This window comes from Salminus brasiliensis, chromosome 13 (assembly GCF_030463535.1).
Source record: "Salminus brasiliensis chromosome 13, fSalBra1.hap2, whole genome shotgun sequence".
NCBI lineage: Eukaryota > Metazoa > Chordata > Actinopteri > Characiformes > Bryconidae > Salminus > Salminus brasiliensis.
Genome location: NC_132890.1, coordinates 23,618,224 through 23,640,638, shown reverse-complemented (window position 1 = coordinate 23,640,638; position 22,415 = coordinate 23,618,224). Strand labels below are relative to the sequence as shown.

Here is a 22,415-nt window from a genome sequence, read left to right as displayed (position 1 = left end):
GTACATTTAATTTCCTAAAACAAGCTGTGCATACAATAAGACAACAGCTCTAGACAACTGTATTTTCATAAAACAAAGACGAATATCTAAAAAATAATTTAAATAACCTCAAAATGAGAAATATATATATATATATATATATATATATATATATATTACATATAAAAGACTGGTGGGTTTGGACAGCAAGTAAAGTGGTTATATTTGTAGTCATGGCGACCCCTGGATCTCTTCACCACCACTGTTGTAAAGAAATCTCACAGAGGTGTAAAATTACTGTTTACATATCCACCACTGAATTGTGCAGATCAGTGGAATTCCCTGGAAGTACATAGGGGTGGTGCAATCATCTGTATATAACAGTGTCTGGCTGTTATTAATATAAATACATCTTCAGTGTTGAGGGGTAGACTGCACCATGTGTGGCTCTACAGCCCACCCTAGTGGTGATCGGCAGCCAAGAAAAGAGGGTCAAGTCTCAGCACCAGGTTTAGACTATGAACCTGTCCCAAAACAGATTTTTCAAAAGCTGGATTTCTCAGTAAATTAGACCATTTAAGCCAAAACTCAGTGCTGACCAACAGGAAATGTGTACGGTCACTCCTCCTGCTATCTTGGCAGATGGCATCATCATCCAACATATGTCATATTTCCCATTTTCTTTTTGAACATTTTTCTTAAAACAAGCAAAATAAACATACACAAATAACGTGATTTGCATAAAACAAGAAGAATATCTACAAATGTATAAGTATATAGAAATGCATAAGTTCAATAATCTTAAAATGAGAAATTTTCTCCCTCTTTCTCATAAATATAAATACCACACACACACCAATGTTTTCACTTGTTTTCACCACATGCAAATGACGCATAAACGCATGCAGCTACTTTAAGTTGCACCCTTTGCTGACAAAAACACTCTCACACACAGCTTGTCTAGTCCCTGTAGAGAAGTACTGCAGCAGATAAACATTAACCTATCAGCCCCATGCCTAATGCTAGGCATGGGCTAAAAGGGTATAAAGCCCTCAGCATTGAACTGTGGAGCAGTGGAACTCTGTTTTCTGGAATGATTATGGTGCTCCATCCAGTACTTTTGGGATGCGTTGGAGTTGGGAACGAGGTATGGTAATCATCCAATATCCTAACCTCACAAACACTCTAGTTGCTGAATGCAATCAAATCCCCACAGCAATGCTTCCAAATCTAGTAGTAAGCCTTCCCTGGACAGTAGAGGCTTACTTGTATTTTGTTTTAGTACCCCTGATTTCTGAAGATACAATAAAAGAGCAGGTGTCCCAATACTTTTGTCAATATTGTGCATCATGTTTTGAGAGTAATGGACAAGTGGCAGAATTGGATTTGGAATAAAAGGTTAAAAAAAAAAAAAAAACCTCTGGAGACAATTTTAGACTTTGTTTTATTGGAAGTGAAGTTGTTTCCATTTGACTACAAAATGACATTGCTGATGTTTTTGATTCTTTCATCACCAAGACTACACATGGCAAGCTCCAAACTATGTGTCAAATCAACATCCAGAATAAAAACTTTGTACAATATAAGCCACTCAGTTTTAAAAATAAAACTGTTGTTTAAAAAAAAAATAGAAGAAGCAAACATCAAAAACACACAACAAAAACAAACAGGAACCATGAAGATGAGAGATGATCAAAAGACTCAGAATCAGTCAGTCAATCATGACGAGTCCAAAACCTCTGCTTTTGGGGGAAGGGAGAAAAAAAAAAAAAAAAAAGGAGGTCAAAAGGTAGATGATACATTCTGGTCCTTGACCCAGTGAACGCAAGTGTGTGTGTGTGTGTGTGTGTGTGTGTGTGTGTGCGCGCGTGAGTGTGTTTGTGTGTCCACTCACAGTAAAAAACATCCATTGAGAGAGGAAGGAAGCTAAGAAACCATCACTGGAGACAGGGGAAACAGTTAGGTTAGAGGTTTAAGGGTCCGTGGTGGGCGCTGCTGATGCAGTGCTGAACAGAGAGTGTGTTTGTATGTATGTGTATTTGTATGTGTGGTCGGGACTCATCGGATCCTCTTCTGCTGTCTTGCTCGGTAAATATCATTAACCGGAGGGGCGATGGCCCCTTTGTCCTCCTCCTCGTCTGAGTCAGCGCTGGGCCTCTTGAGGGCCTTGCTGGTCACCGCGTGGTTCTCTATGGGCCCGTTCCCCTCGATCGGCGCGTCAGGCCGGCTGCCTGTGATCAGCTCCACAGCAGCTTCTACAGCTACACACAGAGCAGAGAGCAAGACGACAGTGAGAACACTGCAGACGTCTAGTGGAGAAGGTCCCACAGCAACAAACGTCCACTCTTCCCCTTTTGCCTCTAATGCAGCCAATCAGCCAGGACATGTTTTGGTGTCTGAACTGGGTTAGTTTTACCCTGGAGCCATTAGGCCAATGTGGCTCACAAGTATACCAATTAGCATGTTGCTAACTACAGCCGAGTGACTCTGCTGTTCTAACACCTGGGAAAGTTCATTCTGCTATTCGATGCCAAGACAAAGAAAAGTCTAGAGAACGGTCTTTGGAACCCAAACATGCTTTGACTGATAAATGGAGTCCAACTGTGTAAAGAATGTAAAAATCTCCAAACCCATTATATCAAAATCCTTGTACCTAAAGTTTTGACATTAGAAATGCTCCACATGATCAGAATCGAATTATTTGTATTTTATTATAACTTCCATTGAAAGATTGATCTTTGGTTTTCATTTGAGATATACATGCTTCTTGCTTGATGATACAGCACAATTAGTTTAGTTATATCCTAATATTGCTATTTGGTTTTGTAATGTTATTTTGTGGATGTCTTCTGAGGTCTGTTGGAGAATGCCAAGCTGGTGTATTCAGAGCTTTAAAAGAGCAGCATCAAGGCTATACTTTTGGTATACTTACTTTCTGGCAAGGTGCACCTTCTAAGCGTCTCCATCAGCTCATCCACCTTTACAAACGGACCCTGTAGTAGAGGAGGAAAAAAAAATAGGTTTCAGAGGAAGTGCAGTGGGGCAGTGATCTGCCAATAAATAATTTATTGTATTTCCCTGTGTAGCAACATAATTAATTACAAATAAATGACATTTAAAGCAAACATTTAAAATTCTCAAATTACATCAAATGCATGTTATTTAATTTAACTTAAGTTTTAAATTTGTATTAAGTTTAATTTAATTAAACATTTAAATTACACTTGATTACAAATAAATAACATGTAAATTATATTTTATTACAAATAAATTACATTTAAACTAAACATTTAAATTACATTTAATTACAAATAAATGACATTTAAATGATATTATATTAAAATAAATGACATTTAAGTAGAAGCAAGCAAACCCTAACTTCCAAAAAACAATCGAGCTTGTAAACAGCTTGATAATCCATCGGGCAGGTTTGAGCTGATTAACACAGCTTAAACCAGAAAACAGGTGACTAAAGTCAGGGTCCTAAAAAAGGTAAACTAATCAGACGGGGTACAGCGGCTTGCAATACTGACCATAAAACAGGTTGGAGGAGGCAGCAGCTTCATGAGCACAACAGCAGCTGGAGGCACAGGAAACACACCTCCAGGAACGGGATGCAGACCGGGGGCTGCCGCACACAGACACACAGACACCAATCATTATAACCATTACTCAAATCTATGGATGCACACAATATCTTTACATATATATCGTTTTAGCCACCTCAGTAAAACACTAAAAATTAGAATAAATACCAATAATATTCCTACAGAAAGCATTGGTTTTACATAGCTCTCCCCATGGGAGTCTAGTATTATTTATAGAGATCATCCAACATCTGGTTTGGTTAATCAGGTGAGATGGTAATGGAATTATACACAGTCACTGAGGGCTGGCTGGGAGTGTAACCTGGAACCGAGCTTTGTTCTACAGATTAGCTCACAAGATCTCAACTACCTACTTTAAATTAAGAAATCTTGTTCCTTTTGACTGTATTTGTTTACCTGCTTCAGAGCTGTACTCTCCATGATGTAATGTCTTATGCTGTAAAGCATATCCATAAAATATATAGTGATATATGTAACAATACATCAGTAAAAAGACTACAGGAGCTTCACACCGTGCATCTCTCAACACAGTCTCTCTGTGTAGAACAGTAAGCGTTGTAAGATTTCCTTAAATGGACATTTTGCCTAAAAATATCACCCTCAACATTTCCCGCACATCCAAAAGAAGTATTCGGCATAACCACTTAGTGCAAAGAGTCAACAGCTAACAAAGTAGCAGATCTTGATCTGTTAAATGACAGTAAAAGGGTCATATGAGTAGATATAGACGTCCTCATTCAGTGAAGCTGCTGTAATTCTCTCTGCGCTGTTACTACAGCATCTTCACAAACACACTGGGAGTGCTAAATCTGCCATCCCCAATGTGTTGCGTTCTCTGAGGCTTTGGTTCTAATAGGCCAACCCTGGGTGGATGAGGTACTGAACATGAGGACTTTACTGGCATTTCTGACACAGAAACTTTAAGTGGGTCAGTCCTAGTTTTCTGTCTGATTTGGAGCAGCTTGATATGGCCAATATCTCCAACTCTCTGAGCGTTGTTTCACTAAGATATAAATATCTGCTTTGATCTGTCAGGGCTGATCTACATCAGCAGCGATTCTTTAGGGGCTCTGGGTTTTAGCTCTTGTATGAGAAAGTCTTAGAAACCCGAATTCTGTCTTAGAATTGATTATCGTTAAGAAACTGTTAATCTTAAATTATAACAAATTCCTATATTATATATATATATATATATATATATATATATATATATATATATATATATATATATATATATACACACACACACAAATAATGGCATATATAGTATATGGGTCACAAGTAAATGGCCAGACTTTACTTGTTACAAGCTAAAGCACCACTAATGAAAACCTTTTGAGGCTATATGCAACAATGAATAGGAGAAAGAGGCCAAAAAGCTAAAAATGTTAGCCGATCAGATGAAGCACCACACAAAGGAGGCGCAACTGGGGGAAGCTCATGTAGATGATTGAGATCTGCATGCTGCAGGAAAGCAAGTGAAGCAAATGTGTGCTAGGCTAAAAATAGACCCCATCAGTCCTACTGAAATATGTTCAGCTAACTAACCAACCAACTGGGCAACAAGAGGTAAGACTTAAGGTTATAATCACAAAAAGTTGTTGTTACAGTGCTAAGCAATGCTAGGCAACTAAATGTATAAATTTTTTCTACAAGCCCTCAATACAAGGGAAAACACAGTTCCATTCTGAGGTAAAGTAACAGGGTGGTAAACAGGCTTGTTTAACGCCACTAGAATAATTACAAATCATGCTTTGAGCGCCCCCTCATGGACAGCTGTACACAAGCGTTTGTTGACAGGCTGAAAGATATAGAAGCCGTCTCTGCAGTGAGAGAAGCATGTTGAATAAGGTGGTAGAGTAATGTTACAGTATTTCACACAAATGGGTCTCGGGTTATGCAGCATTACGCAGCTCTGGAGAGAGGTCTTGTGCAGCTCCACCAAAGTTTAATAGCGAAGCAGCAGCGTTCCAGCTACAGTGGAATGACTGTATTAAAATGTCTGGAGATTGAGGACAGAAAAGAAAAGCAAGCGTTCTAAAGACGTCCCTCATTCCAATTGTCAGATACTTACGGGCGAGGTGTCTGGGCTGGAAGGGGATCATCTGATTGGTGTCCGGTTTTGGATACTCCGGCTTACGGTCAGTCTCATCCTTCAGTGTGGGGGCAGAGGGCGCAACCACTGCCTCTGGGATTAGGGCAGCATATTTGGCACGGGATACGTCCTATCGGTCAATAGTACAGACACAAGCAGAACCGGGAGGGTGTGAGATTACAACTACAACATATACGATTGTACACTGCTTTATCAGCTGCCCCATATTCACAGAAGGCTGGAAATGTAAATTATCCTAATGCCCATTTAAATGCTAGGCTATGATGCTGAACAGTGAAAATGTCAGGTGGTGTGGAAAGTAGATCTAATGAAGGTAGATCTAATTTCACCTTGTATCCCAGGGCTTTGAGTTCACTGGTGGAGCAGGGGTACAGATCCATAAACTTGTATCTGTCCACCAGCAGGGCTGTCTCTTTGCCCTCATATTCATCTTTGAAGGCCATAAAACGCCGCCGCTCCACTTTCAAGATACTGGCTAGATCGCCAATGTTACTCTCAAATGCCAAGAAGCGAGCCCAGATCTCCCTATAAAAAACACACACAATAATTATGAGTTACACTTTCAACCAGTATTAATACAATACTAAACTATATTAATAGCCCATATTAAAAACAGAAACATTCACCAACCCAGATTTTTCAGGAGAAAGACTTCCAGAAGTCAGAACTCTCTCAAAAAGCACTCTTGTGTTGTTGTCCTCTGCAAAACAAGTCCCAGAGGAGAATCAGTGAGGAGGTACAACTTTGTGTGTGATTCATGACCCCCTTCAGACTTTCTCTTGGCAACATTTTTCAGGACAAAGCAGAAATCTACTGAACATAAACAAAGGACTAGCCTAGCGACGGCTCTGTTTTTACTGTATGGTAAACACTGTCTACACGCTGTCCACTGTAATGGAGAGTTATATTGCCTATGTGGTTTGATAAGAGGCTTTCCAACACATACTCCATCATCACCATCAGAGTGCAAACAGATATCTGTGATTATAGCTTTAGTCTTTAGTCAAATACTCAGTTTCTAGCTAAAACAATAAGCCTAAACAGGGTGCGCATTACAGTGATTTTACCATGGTTAATGGCTATGGTCGTGTTGTGAGGCATGAAGCAGTAAGAGTACAAAATACAGGGACAAAATCCACCAATAGTGAATAAGGTAATGAATTATTATTAATAATGACAAGAGCAAGTAATAATAGATTTATCAAGCATGGCTACGGTTGCCAAGCAACATATTATATTGGTCAAAGGCAATTCAACAAACACCAGTTAATACCCAGTTCAGCTGATATGCACGGTCATGTGTGTGTTTTAACAACAGCTTCAAATGTGTCTCAACCAACTGGAACCATCCACTACAAAAGAGCAGCTCATGACACTGTAGTGCAGGTCTTATATTTTGATCTTGACAGGTTTTACAATCCTGCTGGTAAGAAAGAGGAACTGGGATTCTGAAATTGATCCTAAACTTATTACACTGAGAGGATTATACAACCGATGGCAGAAATATGAGTAATAAACATTTGTTGAAGCACTTTCCGACAATCAGTAAAAAGACTATTAAATCAAACGTCCACAAAGGGAACCATCAGGAAAAAAGCTGTGTAATATTTTGCATAATTACAAGAAGGTGAACTTGTGTAGCATGGAGGGGTAACATTTAATCACTGTGACGGTCACATCACATTATATAGGTGTAAAGGTGAGTAAAAAACCTAGGTGCATCGCAGAGCGATACTGATTGCCTGACACCGATAGAGGGCAAGGATGAATGCTACATTAACCTTTCCTGGCAATCTTGGCAATGCATCATCGTGCAGTGAGTCTGTAATGTTCTGCATTGTCTCTCAAGATTAAATGTACTTTACTTTTTGGAAAATCAACCACAATTAAAACAGAATACAGAATTATACTATAGAGCTCAAAATGGAGACAACTTAAAAGGGCTGCTTATATAGTGCTGAAAACGGCATCACTTTAGGCGCAAGTCTTTAAGCCTTGCTGCTTTACGTGTGCTTTTGGTTAAATGTGGTGTGCGCTGTTTGCCATTCTGTGTGCTTAGTGGTGTTTCTGAGCTCTGCTGTGTTCTGATATTGTACTGGGGTGAGTGATGTGCTCTTAATGTGTATCCAGTTAGTGGTGTTAAAAGTTTTTGCTCTGCTTTCCCCACAAGGTACACTAGTTTTACACACGTGTGAATGTAGTTTCACACATCTACAAATGTGTGAGTTTCAGTCAGATACGGTTATAAAAAATATATACACAAGACAGACTGACATTGACTGAGTTGATCCAGCACTGACTTAACTGTTAAAAAAACAGTTATAAACAATACAAACACATAGCCAATCGTTTTTTTTCAGCTCTAATTGCGGTAAAACAGATTTCATAGGTTGTGCAAGATCAGTTAGACCTGCATAACATTATGTAGGCTAACCGATAAAAAAAAGGGAAAAAAGGGTCTTACCATTAAGATGAGAGAGATAATCAATATACGCTAGAATATACTCAGGGATGTCTCCATACTTCTTTAGGCCCAGCTCAAAGATCTTAAAAGCCACTGATTTGTCCTGATGAAGAAAAGCCCCAAACCACACATTATTCTACAGAGCTTCAAAACATCTCTTACAAAGGACAAGATATATGGAACTAGATCTAGCATAAGTGGTCAACTCTGATCTACATGCATCCCAAGCTTTACCTTGCTGCAGTAGTATTCCATAAGAGCAGCAGTGACGTACACGTGGTGCCGCGTACGAACGTCTTCTCTGGCCTTCTTAAAAATAGCACGACCGGACTTGATGCCCTCTGCCCTTCTGGCAAACTTCATATACTGAATATAAACCTGAGAAGTGGGCGAAAAATAAGAACATCAACTTTTTATAGTGAGGTCACAGATTTACTCCCCCTAATCGATACTCATAATAACCATGTTCCAAAATAACAGCTACACTTATTAAGCGTCTCACCAGAGTTGGGTCTATGTCCTCTATAGCTAGCAGGCGGTTGTATATGCTGTGGACTTTTTCGTACTTCATACGACTCTGGAATGAAAATTAAATGAAACGTTTGCCACAAAATCAAGAAATCACGAGAATTCATGTTATAACACAGCAAAATTACCACACAATGACTTAGCAGCTGTCCTAGTAAGGCTGTATCGCGTGGACAAAGTAAGCCAAACCAGTTTTAGATCAGTGCCTGAGAACCTTACCTCCTCATAGTCAGCGAAGGAGAAATACAGCAGCATGTTCTTCTTCAGCAGAGTTGAGATGGCACGCTCATAGATGTTAGCAGCCTCGTCACTGAACAGCTTGGCATTGTTCATGTCCTAAATTAGACATAAAAACTCATTAGCAGTGAAAAAGATGACACCTTCCAAAAACAGTCCCTTGTAGCACTCTGGCAGCATCGCTCCTTTGAGAATCACAAATCACTTTTTAAGACCCCAAATGTCTTATGAATACAACCAGCCTCATTTGTGCTTTACTGGCTTTAAAATGCTGAATAGTGCTTGGACCCCTATGATTGCCACTGTTTTTGAAGACGTTTCCTGAAGTGTTCTACATCAGTTTCAGAAGAAAATGAAATATAGCGTGTTTGTCTATGTGCTAAAAATTATTTACACAATTTAACCATTCTAAGGGATAGGGCAAATATTGATTTACGTGAATAGAATATTTATCGTTCAAAATTAAAAACAATAAATCTGACCAAGTATACATAAAGAATGTAAAATTATAGAGGTTTTAAAATCAGAGAATGAGCTGATGTATTTGCATAGCAAGACTATCACAGGTAAATGATAATGTCAGCTTCTGCAAATTCAAAGCCTAAAATAAAAAATTAAACAATTCATTCATTCAGTCACATTTTTGACACACAAACAGAACTTGATAATAGCTTCCAACTTTTGATCATTAGAAAAGTATGAAGATATAAAGATATAAGAACTAATAATAATAATAATACATTTTTTTTTTTTAAAAGCAACACACTAACCCCTTTTTCTGCCAGTAGCTTGCTGGACTGCTCCAGATACTGGGCAGCCTCATACCAGACGTCAGGATGATGGCCGAGCACCAAAAGGCACTGCTCATAGGCAAACATCACTGCAGGAGCAATCACAGACACACTGTAGTCAGCCAGATCAATACACTTCATTTGCCCAAGTCATTCATTTCCTTTTCGTATGCCATCAATGAAAACATTATGCTAGCAATCTTTCTCTATTCCAACCCACCTGTCCTACTCAGATTTCACTCTACTGACAGACGAATAAAACAGAAATTGCCTAATCTCAGATAACTGTTAATGTAATCTATGTTTTTTTCCATGTGGCACATTGGAATAAAGTGGAATGCCTCATTTTTCCACAGTGAACAGAACCATAATCATAAGCACTGCTTTATGCTGCAGGCACCTCTTTTGGTGATTAGTGTTTGGTCTTCTGTGCGCAGGGGATTGCTCTTCTCCCACTGGATGTACTTCTTCCACATCTCCACCTGCTGAGCCTCCTGAGGAGAGTTCTGTGGAGGCACTGAGGGTGCGTTGCGGTCCAATCCTTTCATCACAGTCTCATATTCCTGGAAAAATACCCAATCACAAATTCTGGGTCATAATGCCAGAAAGCAAAAGTATTTTACTACCAAGACACTACATATTTAAACGCACTGATATGTGGGAGAACTGTTGCTAGTGGCATGAAATCAAAGGTCCATATCAGGGGCCAGATTTCGCAATGAGACCACTGAGAAGAGGTTGTCTCGGACCGGTCTCCAACAAACCCTGGAGCAGTTTGACTGAGGTGCACGTATGATCGGACCTCGACCCAACCCGGCCATCAGGTGAACTTTCACTAGTTAAATCTACTGTAATTTCCACTACTCTATGAATAGTTCCATGAGCTACATTTGTTCATTCAAAAAAAATTGTTAAACCATATCAAACTGGGATGGATTTAAAAAATTTTAAGATGCACTGATCAATACACAGTCCTAATCAAAACAGTCATAGCTTTACACACCTAACTAATATTATTTTGGTTCAAATATATAATAAACCTTTTGCAGCACTGCATGGGAGGTTCTTCTGGGCCAGTAAAAACAGAATGGATGACCTACCTTAGCAACTCTCCGAGCATTCATGTAGTCCCTGCTCCGATCTTCTATCATCTTTTTGGCCAAGTGAATATTGATACCCTTTAAAACAGAGAATTTATCCTTTCACAACTGCAACTGGAGCCAGAATGTGCCATTTTCTAAAACAGACATTTACCAATACCAATTATGACATTTTATTCAAACTTTGCTGGGTACTGGGGGGTTAAGAGCTGGACATGATGGATAATGAGCAGATCTTGAGTAATTACAGGGAATTTACTAATTGGAAATGTTCATTTGTTACCTTGGAAAACAATTGGGAGAAAGATCTGAGTTTTATTATTGATGAAGATGATCAGGTCGAGAACATATGAATATATGTGCAAACAGCATATATCCCAGGTGTACCTCCATATGATTTCATGATGGCATGTTTTTAATAGAATATATTCTACTTCCTGGACGACTACACAAAATGTACCCTGAGCTCCCGGGTCTTTGTTTCCAATGCAAATACTCCTCAAACAACTGCCAAAAATGTGAAAGTCTTGGGCACTAAATTTCTTTTTTTACTCCTTTTTTATGTCTTGTCTTAATATTGTATTGAACCTTTTTTTTCTTCTTAAGAACCTCTGAAAACAGATATGCAGATCTGATCAAAATAAATGTAAAATAATAATAAAAAATAACAGGATGAGTTTACGGTTTACTGCTCAGAACACCACAGGCGACAAAACAGCAAAGTTCAAAATACATATTTAACAAGTGATGAAATGGGTTGTTTTCAGTCTTTACCTCCTCATATTTGCTGTAATCTCTCCACAGCTGTTCGATGTTGATCATGGGGTTGACGCAGCCCCTCTGGTAGACCCGCCGCACAGCTGTGATTCGCTGGTTTTCTGCGTACGAGCCCACCGCCTCGCTACAGGACAAAGATGGTTGAGTTTAAGAGTGGAGAAAACGTATTGTCTTTAAATGGAAGAAGAGTTGACTGAACTTTGTGTGAAAAGAAATGCTGAAAGTGTTTCTACTTACACTCCTTTCAGAAAGTTGATATAGTCCACCCAAATCTGAAAGAGCAGACATTAAATAAGAAGAATGGGACACGAGAATAATGTTTTTATTGACATTTAAGCAGTTTAAGACCAGTTCATAACCAGGCCTAGGGACCTCAAATGGTACAAAAGGTAAGCAGTAATCAGTCAGAGCTTTTGTCAGAGGGGGAAAAAAAAGTTAAATGTAAAAAAAAAAAAAAAAAAACCCGAAATATTAAAAAAATTAATAAGGATCACTGGTTAAAAACCTACAGATGGTCTGTTCCAACACATTTCACTGGTAGCGTAACAGCAGAGATGAACTGGCTGACAGTACTGACGGTATTGCACTTACCTGGTATGACATTATCTCCATTCCAATTTTGTCCAAGGCAAAATCGTATGCCTGAGCCATCTTTTCCCTGATGAAGCAAATGAGATTATGAACACCACACCGCAAATCATTCCAATGCAATTTCTAAAAAAAAATGGCAGTTGTTATTTTCATTGTGTCAAATTTTTAGGATGAACGGACCAACAGAAATGCTTTAAAATGTATCTTTTTACATTGACTTTGGCTGAAAGTTAAGAAGGTGCTTGCCTTCCCCTGTACAGTTGTCAGTTTGGATTCCCATAAAGAACCATTTTGTAAAGGGAACTTCAAAGTAAAGGTTCTTTCCACTCACAGCTCTTCTTTACGGAACCAAAAGTGGTTCTTCTATGACATTGTCCAAAAAAACAATTGTAGCACCTTTATTTTAAGATTTTTTTTTTATCATCATCACACTAAACAGGAATCACATACTTGTAGCTGGGCAGTTTTCCTTTGGTTTCTCGAACGTATGAGAGATAGCATTTCCACAGGTCGATGTGCAGGACCTTCATGAGGCATCTCTGAAACAGCTGGGCAAGAAATAGAAGCACTGTAAACTTAAACATGCCTTTAACTGATTAGTGATACGATACAGCAGAGGAACATAACATCTTTCCAGCCATAGTCAGACAGTGGGTATTTACAGTGCTTTAAAGAACTGTCCTATAGAGAAAATGCAAGGACAGTATCAAAATACTAATCTCTCTTTCTTTTTTTTTTACTTTATAGCAGAGTTATAATAAATTACTGAAGAGTGTACATCAAAAGTATCAGCTATAGTTTAAAACTTCATCAATGCATCATGATAAAGATGGTGAAAGTGCATCAGTTTTGGAATAGGAGAATGTTTAGCTTGGCTCAATGTTTGAGGACTCCTCCATGTCCATCTCCATGGAGTCCTCCATGACTGGACAGAACAGAGACATATAACTACACACATGCTGTATGTTTTTAAGGGGATGAGCAAAGTGCATGAGCATCTCATGGGGTGTTGCTCATATGCAGTGGTCAGTACCTTCCAAAAGTGCTACAAAGAAGGACAACCAGCAACAGGGTCATGGGCTTACTGATGCTCATGGAGGCCCCACCTCACAATTTACAGGACCTGCTGTTAATGTTAGTCTTGCTGCCAGACACCACACCTTCAGAGGTCTTACGGAGTCCGCGCCTCCAAAATCAGATCTGCTGAGGTTGCACAAGGCGGACCTAAACAATATTATGCAGGTGGTACTAACATTATGGCTGGTAGGTGCATGTTTTAATGTGAGCCAGGAACATGACTTTAGCACAGACACTGTGGGTTTGATTAGATCAGGAATCAGAAAAGCTTCTTTCTGCAAATGCAGCAAACAGCAAATCAGCTAGGTGTCTAGCCTTCTTACTGACAAACGCAGCCTATACGAAGCCATTTCCCCACATAGGTTACCATGCCACTAGAGCAGTGTCACTGCTATGCGGAGAATGGTCCTGCTCAGTGGTAGAGCAACACATGGGCTACAGTCAGTACTTCTAACTGTATTTGTATGCCTAAAGTAAGTGGACAGTTCATCCGACAGCACACAAAAATTGCTTGTTTGTCTACATACTCATTGGCCACTTAGAAACCCCTCCCTTATAGCTCCACCTTGCTGGGGTACAGTTAGAGACTGAAGCTTATCTGATGTTTGTCAGTCATCCCGTAGTCCATTGGTTCTCAACCCTAGACTCCCTGCCCTGCATATGTTAGGGTTTACCCTGCTCCCAACACACATCAGCTATTTAACAAGGCCTTTCTGAGCTGAAGGTGGTGGGCTCTAAAATGTGTGCATAGCAGAGGGTACTCCAGGACCAAGGTTTGGAACCACTGCTCTAGTCCAAATATGATGTGTAAGATGTGCTCCTGGACTGGAGTTCTTTACTTCTGCTCTAGTCCCCCTAGTGGACCAACCCAATAATACCTGATTAACAGCAGCCATGAGGTCAGAAACTGACCACTGGTTAATGGAGCAGAGTGTGCAGCAACACATGGTTTACACTCTTAAAAATAAAGGTGCTTCAAATGGTTCAATGCCATAGAAGATCCACAATGAGATGCACGAGGGTGAAAAGAACCTTCACTTGATCTAAAGGTTCTTTACCAACGCACAGGTTCTTCACACTTCCTCTCTTCATTCAAGTACCTTTATTTTAAAAGGGTAGGGAGCCAGCAAATGTACACCTCCATGGGTAAGTGTTTGTTAGAAAATGGCCAATGAGTGTAGCTCAGTGAGTGGTGCCCTTGAGGCTGGAGAGTGATGAAGGCTTACCTTTTCAACCTTGTCATAGTTTTTAGCCTTGATCTGTGGACAGATTTCAAAACCACCATTATTAAATCATTTCTCTGTGCAGAATTTGGGTAAAATGTGAATAGTCATCTTCACAGGCATTCAAAACATCTCCCTCTCTCACTCACTCACACACACACACACACACACACACACACACACACACACACACACACACACACACACACTCTCTCTCACAGACTCCCAAGATCAACAATGTGAAATTCATACAAAACCCAAATATCATGCATCATAAAACGATGCCCTGTATATATATGAAAGATGTAGCGGTTTTGCCATTATCATTACCAGTTAAGCCCTCTATTTTAAAGCCAGTAACAGTGGGATATGTAACTCAAGGTCACTCAGGTTTTTGGTGCTTTGCCATATGGTATGATACAGGTGTAAACTTGTGCAGATCTTTCATGATAATGAGTGCTATAAGAACAGTATTGTTGGAGCATGCACCTGCCTTATTAAACAGACAAAAGGCAATGCCTGGAGGGCTTCCACTAATGAACAGAGCATGTGTGGGTGCAATAGGCTGCCAAATGTACTGGATCATTTGGGTTACAAAACCAAACTGTACAATAGATACAATGGTTTTGTACCTTCCTCTATGCACACAATCGGCAATCAACATTTCCAACTGTCGTACAATGGAGGGTTCAATTCCAGGGCTGCACTGAAATCACCCAATTGATTCATTCTAGTTTTCCAAATTCCAAATCTAAAAACCCAAAAGTTACACTAAAGTGCCAAAGAAGTATGCATGTATTCATGCAGGTAGCGGACTGTAGCGCTTCCTTTCTGTCTCTAAAGTACAAACGACACATCTGCCTTCTGCAACCAGTGCACAGTGAAGTAGCATACAAGAGAAAGCAGGTGTGTGTAGGTATGTGTGTTTGTGTGACAGACGCTAGAATTTTTATTATTATTAACATTAAACAAATCTTAGATCTACAGCTCCAGTTTTACCAGCAATAACAGGGTGTTTCTTACTTTCACATTCACACAGGAAATCTGACTCAGCAAATCAAAAGCAAGAAGAACAAGACTCACTCCAAGCAAAGAGGGTCCTATTTGGAAACACATTTGGTGTTATACAGGAGCTTTGTACCCCATACTTATCTCCCCACTTTAAGTAATTTCCACACACTAGTGAAGACTCCCTCTACAACACAATACTATCAGTGCTGGAGAATGAAGCTGAAGCAGCACCAACTGTCCGTTCTGTTAAAACTAATACGGGTCTGAATGGCCCAGAGCAAGGCCGATCATGCTCGCTAAAATTCCCAGCCACTGATGACTGTGGCATCAACAAGGGCTAAACCTGCAACCTCCTTAGAGCATGATTCTTAGATGGCTGCGTTTCTCTGGGGCCTCAATTTAGAAGCTTTTTGGAAAAAGCAACCATCTACAAAATGGTCTGAGGAACCATTTAAGCAAGAACAGAGACTAGAATTGAGACTAGATAGAAATACTGGCCTTATTAAAAGAACCCTTGGAGAAAGTAGGGGTACACTAATATAAGCATTCTGGACTTACCCTAGTATGGGTGCCAAAATACAAATCTATAAAATGTGTAAATTGGGAGTAAACCTCTTGGATCATCAGCAAAGAAAGATCTAACGTATAACGTAGGAAAAAAGAAAAAACTGCAGATAGTCATGCAGTAGTCCAGAGTCACCAATCATAAACACGAATCTGTATGAAATATAGACTAGAACTAAACCTAAAGCTGCTCATTTGCCTGCAGTTTCCAAGATCATACACCCCAGAGATATGAAAAAAAAGCTAACAGTCCTCTGTGCAAAGTGAATGTGCACTCTGCAAAAACAAATAACTGTCACCACGATCTAAAACTTCCCATGTTCAGCCTCCTCTAAAAATAGCACAAACAAAAAGAGCCGAGCCCTTCAGCACTTTACAGACACAAATAGCCAAGGACCTGACGTCACACACATTCCCTGCACTAGACGGGCATCTAAAGTGGTGTACATAAAGCATCAACTATATCTAAAATAGATATTCCATTGCATTATTCAACAGGAAAATCACCAATAACAACTTTCCAAACACTGTCTGATCATATACACATGACCTGATCACATCAACATTCTTAAGGGCATTACCCACCACTGCCAACAAGCATCAAAACTGTTGGGGGAAATCTACAATGTCAGGATTTCAGTGGCAGGCTTTTGTCTATGTGGGCCTGAGCACTGTGCCAGAATAGTGGGGATATGGGAGTAGATGGGGAAACCTAAAAAAGAAAAAACTAAATGTCAACATGTAAGAACAAGGTTAAACAGATACTACGTAGGCAGTGAAAACCCGCATTTGAAGAATTAACACAAAATCATTAGTCCTGCTTGAGACACACACTCACACACACACAGCACCAGTCTCCCACAGACACAAAATTACATCCAATGATTAAACAAATCTTGTTGTGATTGCAAACCAGTTTTATTACTGAAAAGAAAAAAAAGGAATCCAGTGAAAGTTAAAAACACATGGTTTTCACAAGGCTGGAAGCAACTGAATGGGTTGCAGGGCAGGCGATGTTAAAACACGGTAAAATGAAGTATGCTCTAAGAATCTAACAACACAGAAGTCTACAGTCTGGTCAGCTTTCTTTAATATACTGAGAACTTTAGGTGCAGTGCAGAAATATTACATAGTCTATAAATTACATTAACAACTAAGTGCAGAAAACTGTTGCCAGCTATATGAAGAGTAATCTGATTGCTTGACAGCCTGTTGAGTGCTAAATTAACCCCTTAATGTTTTCAAGTAGGGTTTAGGAGACTACCTCCACCACATTAAGAGTGTGTAAAAAGCAGATGTCATCATTAAATGACAGTGGAAAACGGTTGTCATGACAAATCTGTAGAAAAAAAGCATGAAAATATACTTTTTTTTTTTTTAAATAAATAAAAGAGCACCGTTTCCTACTAAATCTACAAAGCCAGGCAAGTGAGTGCACACTAGGATTTATGTGTTTCTGTAATCCATCAAAATGAGTAGAAAAATAGGGCTGTGTGACTGAAAGGGACTAAAACAAAAATCACAAGTCTTTGTGGGGTGAGTACAACCACTGTTAAAGGTTAAAGTCATGAAACTGTTCAAACCAATCTAAGAACTGAGTTTCACTCTTCCTACACCTTATTCAGTTAGCAGAAAAATACAGACTACACTGGACTGAACTGCCAACTTGGCATCAGTAACCTCAGTATATCGCCACTGTTGGGTAAAAACCTCCAAATCTCTAACTTGACAACTTTCCAGGAGAGGGAAACAAGCTTCTTAACTTTCAATGGAAGCCAATGTAAAAAAGATTTGACTCCAAATCATTTTTGAGCATTTCTATTGGTCCATTTATCATGACATTCTGCCAGATTTAAAAAAATATCAGAAATGGCAAAACAAGTTTTTTTTTGTGGCACTGTGACAACATAGAGAGGATATATGGATGGGTACGGTATCAGTGGAAAGTGCTGGGTGGGATACTGGAGCGGAAAATCCTGCAACAGCACACACTCACAGTAAGTGGTGTGACGTTAGCTGTGCGTTTCTTCCTGAAGGGCTGTAGAGTGTTCAAATAGTTAGAGCACTTCGAGCACAATCAGCAATACTTGCAACTTAAACAGCAAGCCTGAATTCTCCTTAAGAGAGGACTACAATCATGCCCTACAGCAGCAGTGTTGCATTCCAGTCCTGAGAACCTTTTGCACCAGTTTCAGGCATTCCACGTCCCAGTACAGCTGATGCAGCTTCCAAGGCATTTATGAAGCTCCACATTAACTGGATCAGTTGTACAGGAGCAGCTGTGTCTCCAAGACTGGATTTTTTTTTAATCTGCTGTCCTAAAGCAGATCATTTAGCACACCTGATACTGCTCATCATCAGAAACACCTTTCTGAGCTGAGTTCAGAGTTTAAAGAGGGAAAACCCTCATCTCTGCTGAGCTGTAGCCTGGAAGAAACCCAGTTTGACACCCTGTTAAAAAAAAAAAAAAAACAACAACAAAAAACCTGGATCAGCCAACATTCGTAGCTATTCCAATCCCTCTGAAGTGCAAAAGTAATAATCCTTTGAGCAATTTGTGCTCATGAGGGTGACAGCAGTGTCCCTGGTGTAACCTCCATGAATGAAGCAGGAACCGTGTGGCTTTGACCGACTCAGTGTCTCTGAGCTGCGTTATGATGCATTCAGTTCAATGAGGAGAGCGCTGTATGCTCACAGGCTGTGCTCCAGACGAGGGCCAAATTTATCTTTAACAAAAATAAATCAAGAAATTTGAATACTGGTTCTGGTTCAACCTGGAGCCTACGCTACAATCTGTAAGAAGCAGAAATGCCCCAAACCATGCATGTTCAAATGTTAGTGGTGACATACTTACCATGTTTAAGCTTCATCTTCATGAAGCAACAATTTACAGCTCTAACAAGCTCCTACTTTAAGCCTAGCTGAAGCACTGGTAGTGTGGGTGGTGGTAAGGGCCTGGTTAACTTATATAGTGTTATAAGTCACGTGCCTCACAGCTACCTACATGTCATTGGGGGGGGGGTATGCATATTCATAGCAGTATGCATATTCATACTGAGTAGTCATGCTTTGGATGGCATACAGTAAGCTATGGATGAAGATTAATGAATGTCACATGGCATCCAATTTCACTCAAAACACTTAAGCTGCAAAGATTTATTTTGCATTGAATTCTGGGAATTGTAGTTGATATAAGTGTATCACTACAGCAACAGTAGTCTTATCACCTCGTAATCATGCTCTGTTCTGTTGGCAGTGAAACAACTGAGGAAGAAAAGAAAAAAAGTGTTTCCGATATTCTGGCCTGCCCCTTATCTTATTTTAACTCATAACAACACGGTGATCAGAAGAGAACATGGTGTTGTAGTTGGACAGTTGTTTGATGTGTTTTCGCACAATTTACACACTACAGGCTGAACCAACTACCTCGGAGGGGGATAGGGGGTGATTAATTGGATAGCTTTAATTTATTAGCTTTAATTAACTGGATCAGACATGACTGACGTTACTGAAGGCAGTTAATATAAAATATCTGCTGCAAGATGGCCCGGACTGGCACAGGCCAAAGAACAAACAGGGTGTTAATGTGGACAGATCTATTTTGCAGTGTTCACACAGATAATCCACAATGACCTCAAAGAAATGACACAGGAGGCAAGAAATTGACACAACAAGTGAATAAAAGGCTAAAGCACTCCAATACCATTAAAATAGTTTAATGCTGTTGCAGATAAAACATGCAACAATATGAACTTAACCTTATAAAACTGAAAAAAAATGGAAAAGAATGAATTCAACCCCCCCTCCCACCCCAAAGTAGTACAGGCTGTAACAAGTGTGAATTTTTAATACTACCGCCACGTCATTTCTGTTTGATAGGGTGTGTGAAAGTCACATTGTTGATCCAATTGGGAGATGAACTCTTGCACACATAAAAAAAGGAATAGGAATAGAAAATGAAATTTAACCTCGGCTTCAATGTATAGCTTCCAGAATCTGCCCGAACTGGGGAACTGGGCGACAAGTCTTTCATATGTCTTCCTTGCTTTGTCTATAGGTTGGTTCTAAAAGAAGTTTTCAAAAAAATAAAACTGTTTACATACACAGTAAGGGAATGGTCAGTCCCAGTGGATGCACTTAGCTACATAACTGTTAGCAAACCCTCCCCACCAGCCCAGTGCCCCCAAAAATATGTTACCCGAGGCAAACAAAAAAAAATGAATGCAACCCTGTGTCACTAAACCTGTGCTTCTCGAATCAGTATGCTCCACGCGTCGAGGTCATATGGGTTTTCTTCCAACTTCTTCTCTGCCTTCTTCACCTTTTCCGGGATGTATTCCACAGCCTGTAACCAAACAAATGGACAAGTTAACAAATCAGAACAGCCTACAAGCTCAAATCCCTTAAACAGAGTAGATCAGACTCTATTCCATATCGAAAGTGAGTAAAATAGGCTGGAAAATAGGAAAATAAAAAAAAATAAAAAAAGAGCCTACAGACAATCCTAAAGGGCCATTATCTCCCCTATCCCTGCTGCATGAACCCGTACTTGACGTTTGGCACAACACAGCCCTTGGAGGCCACCCCACTGTATAATGTATCATCTTCCAGAAGGCCTCATTCAACTCTCAGTGTGTGGGGGGCACTGAATGGTCCTCCAGGACCAAACAAGAATTGTCCTGCTCTAAAATGACCAGTGCTAAAGCAAACTGCTCAACAAAACAAGTTAACACACAGGAGCCAGAAGGGCTTACGAGAATAGGACCACCGTGGCAAAACATGCTCAGCACTGGGGTCAACTACCAGACACCACAATACTGAGACAGAGATGCAGTAATATATATATATATATATATATATATATATATATAGATATATATAGAAGTGACACAATCCTAAGCAGTGACCGTGCTATCTAGCTATATGTTAACCTACCTAGCCTCGTTTATACATGCTTTCATGGCCTGTTAACACGAATGCGTTTAAATAGAGCACAGTTCTCAGATCTACTGAGCAATACACAGCATCTGAGCCCGATTACAGCATAGATACGAGGTTTGTGTAGAAAAGAGAAGCAGAAGACTAACCCAAATCTAATCTGAATGGTCACATTACCGCCTGATCACCTTCTGTAACAGTCAGCCCAACAACGGCGTGTCTTTACCAACTAGGCTCCCAGGCTAACTGGCCAGGTAAAGAACGGTTAGACACATTACGCAGCTATAATATCTCAAGAAGTTGTAGCCATGCTTACTGTTCATAAAATACTCAAACACAACCCCAAACACAGATAAAAACAAGCATGTCCATTTTAAACGCTCACCAACGGCTCATTAGCTACTAGCTAGCTCGTACGCTAACTTGCGCTACGTGAGCGCCGCAAACGCAAACTAAATGCAACGTTTGAGCCGTTCTGCAACTAACAAATAAATGCATATGTTGTTTTTACCTGGTCCGGAGCGCTTTCTGTGGACATTATTGAGCTGTACGTTTTATTATTTGTGAGATTTCCAGCCTGCTGCTCTCCAGAGGCTCTCCTAAAATGGCGAGCTCGCCCACTTCCCCTCTTGCAGGAAACGTGCAAAGCGAGAGGGCGGTGTTTTATTTTTTTGATTATTTTATTTTCGTTAGGTTTCAGATACTAACAATACATACTAACCCATTGTTAGTATTTATCGCGCTAACGAAAAGCACGGGAAACATCATTAAATAGTTTACGCGTACACTTTTGAAAAGACTTTTAATATCGCAGATCTACATATCATAACACCGCATTTAATTATGTGCACACATGATTTGGAGACCAACTAAACTTTGCGTCTCCCAGTAGAGCGCCGGATAAAGTAGCTATAAAGTATTAAATCGAGATAAAAGAAACGTACCTGTTAAATGTATATAAATACAATAAATACAGTAATAAATGTACAAAATAGCTTATTAACTACATAACATGTCATCTATCGTTCAGATTTTTCGTTGCTATTTATTACTATTACTACAAATGGCCAATATAAAATAGTTAGTAAAATACTGTCTATACTGCAGCTTTTCCACGAAAATAAATCTAAGTTAATGCAATGCTTTATTACAGTCCAGATAAATATGCCACTAAATCACGCCCAGTCCACCCAGGCAATTAGTTTTTTATTGAATATATTTTTATTGTTGTTGTTGAATTTGATTTTTTTTTGTATTTATATATTTAAAATACAAAGTGTACATAAAACGTGCAAAAATAATGCAAACAGCTAATATAAAAATAATACAACATTTAAAAGGGTGTACAAATGCACCTAATGGCTCTTTACAAATATATATGAAGTACGTTTTAACAAAAAAAATACATTTA

At 39.5% G+C, this 22,415-nt stretch overlaps 1 protein-coding gene across 1 annotated transcript; it reads right to left on the bottom strand.

Moving 5' to 3' along the window:
* Window positions 1–1,406: 1,406 nt before the first annotated feature.
* On the bottom strand, window positions 1,407–21,625 carry cstf3 (cleavage stimulation factor, 3' pre-RNA, subunit 3). The gene is made up of 21 exons (XM_072694507.1): window positions 21,516–21,625; window positions 20,310–20,411; window positions 20,035–20,130; window positions 14,495–14,527; window positions 12,642–12,739; window positions 12,192–12,258; window positions 11,838–11,872; window positions 11,598–11,724; window positions 10,824–10,901; window positions 10,124–10,286; window positions 9,703–9,812; window positions 8,915–9,031; window positions 8,670–8,744; window positions 8,402–8,545; window positions 8,168–8,270; window positions 6,334–6,403; window positions 6,033–6,228; window positions 5,662–5,812; window positions 3,513–3,607; window positions 2,912–2,972; window positions 1,407–2,240 (listed from the first exon to the last, which is right to left on the bottom strand). The coding sequence occupies exons 1-21, from the start codon at window positions 21,540–21,542 to the stop codon at window positions 2,038–2,040; spliced, it is 2,151 nt and encodes a 716-aa protein (XP_072550608.1). The 5' UTR covers window positions 21,543–21,625; the 3' UTR covers window positions 1,407–2,037.
* Window positions 21,626–22,415: the final 790 nt, after the last annotated feature.

Coding starts and splice junctions, on each gene's coding strand:
- cstf3 (XM_072694507.1), bottom strand. CDS start 21,542: ATGTCCACAGAAAGCGCTCCGGACCAG. Junction 10,902..11,597: donor ATTACAGCAAATATGAGGAG/GTAAAGACTGAA, acceptor TCTGTTTTAAAG/GGTATCAATATTCACTTGGC. Junction 3,608..5,661: donor CCAGCCCAGACACCTCGCCC/GTAAGTATCTGA, acceptor TGTGTGCGGCAG/CCCCCGGTCTGCATCCCGTT.